This window comes from Papaver somniferum, chromosome 5 (assembly GCF_003573695.1).
Source record: "Papaver somniferum cultivar HN1 chromosome 5, ASM357369v1, whole genome shotgun sequence".
NCBI classification, from domain to species: domain Eukaryota; kingdom Viridiplantae; phylum Streptophyta; class Magnoliopsida; order Ranunculales; family Papaveraceae; genus Papaver; species Papaver somniferum.
In genome coordinates this window covers 6,549,771-6,552,562 of record NC_039362.1, presented here as the reverse complement: position 1 = coordinate 6,552,562, position 2,792 = coordinate 6,549,771, and the positions used below count along the sequence as shown (strand labels likewise).

Here is a 2,792-nt window from a genome sequence, read left to right as displayed (position 1 = left end):
AAACTACAATAATGCTAGGTTTACCAGGAGTATCTCCCGTGATAAATACCGTGTGAGACAAACGGTGGGTCCCACTTTCACCCATCCCTGTCTTGATGCTAGGAGAGATCCCCTTTTAGGATGGGTCTAACCATCTCCAAGATCCAACATTATGCATTGTGGAAGTGTCGTTAATGTTGCTACAGAAGTTTGGATTCCGAGTGAGTGCTTCGTGCAGCTTGGATCCAAGATGAAAGTAATCCCGAAACCGCGTGTGATATAAGCATCACACGCAGTTTCTAAAGATACAAATAGGATATTCATTGATATAAGATACAATAGCAATCACAGACCCCAACATCCACATACAGGACAAGATTCACAATGCCATCAGAATGCGAAATTCTTCTCGGTGGATTTGCCTTTTATCCATATTCTCAGCAGAACTTTCACTTCTAAAATTCTTCTTCCACTCATGCAATTGCATTATCCTCTCCTCGATGCTATTTTTAGTAATTAGCCTTGTAATCTTTATTTCTTGTTGCCGTCCAATCCGATGTAGCCGATTTATTGCTTGATCTTCAATAATCGGGTTACACCATGGCTCCAACAGGTATGCCCTTGTTGCGAATGTCAGATTCATGCACGTATTGGAAGCTTTATGATCTGCCAGAAGAACAATGTGCGAATTTTCCGAATTCATGTTTTCAAACTCATCTACCAGCTTATTCCTCTTTTTGGTACTCTTCATGTGATCGTCCAATCTCACTACTTCAAAACCAGCAGCCTTCAGTGGCTCTTCTAGCAAGATCAACATCTTTCTGAATTGTGAGAACACCACAGACTTTGTCGACATATTTTCATTCTTGGAGGCCACCAACAAATTTAACAGTGCCGACACTTTGGAGGAGTAGATAGTAGTACCACTTCCACCAGAGGTTGAGATTGCAAAACCATTATGGTTTTCTGGTGATCCTGAGAAGAGGTCTGTTTTAGAAAGAGGGTGACGGCACATAGGACAACAAGGAGTTTTCTTCTTCTTTTGCTTAGTGAGCAGGTATTTCAAGATACATTTTTCGCAAAAGACATGAGCGCATGAAGTGATGGTCGCGTTGCATAGAGGAGAAATGCAAATCGGGCAGTCAAAGCAGTCTTCATCTTGTAGAGTTGACACCATTTTCTGCAGCAATTTTGGGTTCCTGGTTACATCTGCACCATTGCAAGCTTCCAACTTATCAAATAATGAATAATGCTGAAACTTGTAAATGTGGTTGAATTGAACTAGTTGTTACCTTCAATAGTGTAGGCCGGAAGAGTTTCTGTAGGACATGAGGCAGAATGATTACAGAGTTGACGAAGCCGTTGAATGATACCAAGCATACTTGCATGGTTACCCACTATACGGCCGTGATTCATGTAATTCCGAATCACATTCTGGGAATCTGCTTCCACTTGGGCATATTCCTCTCGTTCTTCATCAGAGAAATCCACAAAACATGTTTCTACAGTTTTGGGCATTAATTTAACCTTGCCATCTTCTTTTAATCTTCGCAGACATATGTTTGATGTCAAGTCCTGTTACAACAAATTCACCAAAATCAAAATCCAATAAAATTAAAACAAGAATACCAAAGAGTAACAAGAATTACCTGTAAACGGGAGATCCCGTTCTTGTATCCTTTATCAAGCAACTTTTGGACGAGTACTTGCCAATACTTGGCATCAGAAAATGGTGCGAATTTTAACAAGTCCATGGCAAAAGGCAAAATATATGAACCGTTCAAGATGGGCATCCCTGTAACTAGCCATACAATCTTGGATTTAAGAAACGGAACAGACTCGAGCCTAAACTTAAGCGCCGAGGCAGCTCGGCGATAGTTTTCCTTGGTGTAGATTAGATGCGCCTCGTCGAGTATAACTCGGTGCCACTCAATGTCCTTGAAAGGAACCAAAGACTGATGCACTAGAGTTTCATCTGTTGTTAAAACGACTTCATAGTTTTGAAAATTCTCGTTGTCACTATTAATATTTCGGCCTGGTTTACGCCAATCTGGAGCATAAGTTAATGCTCTCAGGATACCGGGTTTTCTGTGTTGGTCTAATTGTTTTGTCCAGTCTGAAAGATGTGACTGTGGGCAGATGATCAATGTTTTTCTTCTAGCCACCCACCACCGTTTAGGGGTGATTTCATCCTCCTCCTCATCCGGAAATAAGTTGTTGAAATCAACAATTTTCTGAACTTTCTTAGTATGTGAAGAATCCACAATTTCTCTACTATATTTCCGTTTCTTAGTAGAAAGAGACAATGTCAGTTCATCATCTTCTTCTTCTTTTCTTAGATTGTCGCTTAATGATTCTAATGGTGCACAGAAATCAGTTGAAATAAGAGAGAGTAAAGTAAGCGTCTTACCCAAACCCATGTCATCTGCAAAACACCACCTCTCAGAGGCTCCGGCCTCTGATTTGTATGTTTTTTAGTCAATAGATTCTTATAAGATCCTCGTTGTTTATTCTCTACCCAAAAAGGAGGCAATTCATCGGAGTTTTCCCTGTGATATAACCAGCCTAATCCATATTTTTGATGCACGAAAAGATCAGTTTTTATGACATCTTTGGACGGTTCTAATGCCTTGCCACCCTTAGAGGAAGAGGAAGAAGAGAGCAAGCATGCTTAAATATCTCGTCCAGAGTTTGGAATTCTGGTTCCTGATTAACGTCTTTGGCAATGGGATCAAATTCGAAACGATAACCATCATTAACGCATGAGTTTGCAAAACTGACGATTTCTTGTTCAGGGAGCTTGAAGACTTCAC

The 2,792-nt window shown here is 40.5% G+C and overlaps 1 protein-coding gene across 1 annotated transcript; it reads right to left on the bottom strand.

Annotated features, from left to right (window-relative positions):
• Nucleotides 1–358: 358 nt before the first annotated feature.
• Nucleotides 359–2,399, bottom strand: LOC113278693 (putative SWI/SNF-related matrix-associated actin-dependent regulator of chromatin subfamily A member 3-like 1). Its single transcript, XM_026527460.1, has 3 exons — nt 1,629–2,399; nt 1,272–1,554; nt 359–1,188 (listed from the first exon to the last, which is right to left on the bottom strand). Exons 1-3 carry the CDS (start codon nt 2,397–2,399, stop codon nt 359–361), a joined length of 1,884 nt encoding a protein of 627 aa, XP_026383245.1.
• Nucleotides 2,400–2,792: the final 393 nt, after the last annotated feature.

Bases quoted from the DNA above. Each gene is read 5' to 3' on its own strand.
- LOC113278693 (XM_026527460.1), bottom strand. From the start codon at position 2,399: ATGGGTTTGGGTAAGACGCTTACTTTACTCTCTCTTATTTCAACTGAT. The intron at 1,555-1,628 runs GTAATTCTTGTT...TTGTTGTAACAG, and splicing joins ACGGGATCTCCCGTTTACAG to GACTTGACATCAAACATATG. The intron at 1,189-1,271 runs GTAACAACTAGT...GCAATGGTGCAG, and splicing joins TCCGGCCTACACTATTGAAG to ATGTAACCAGGAACCCAAAA.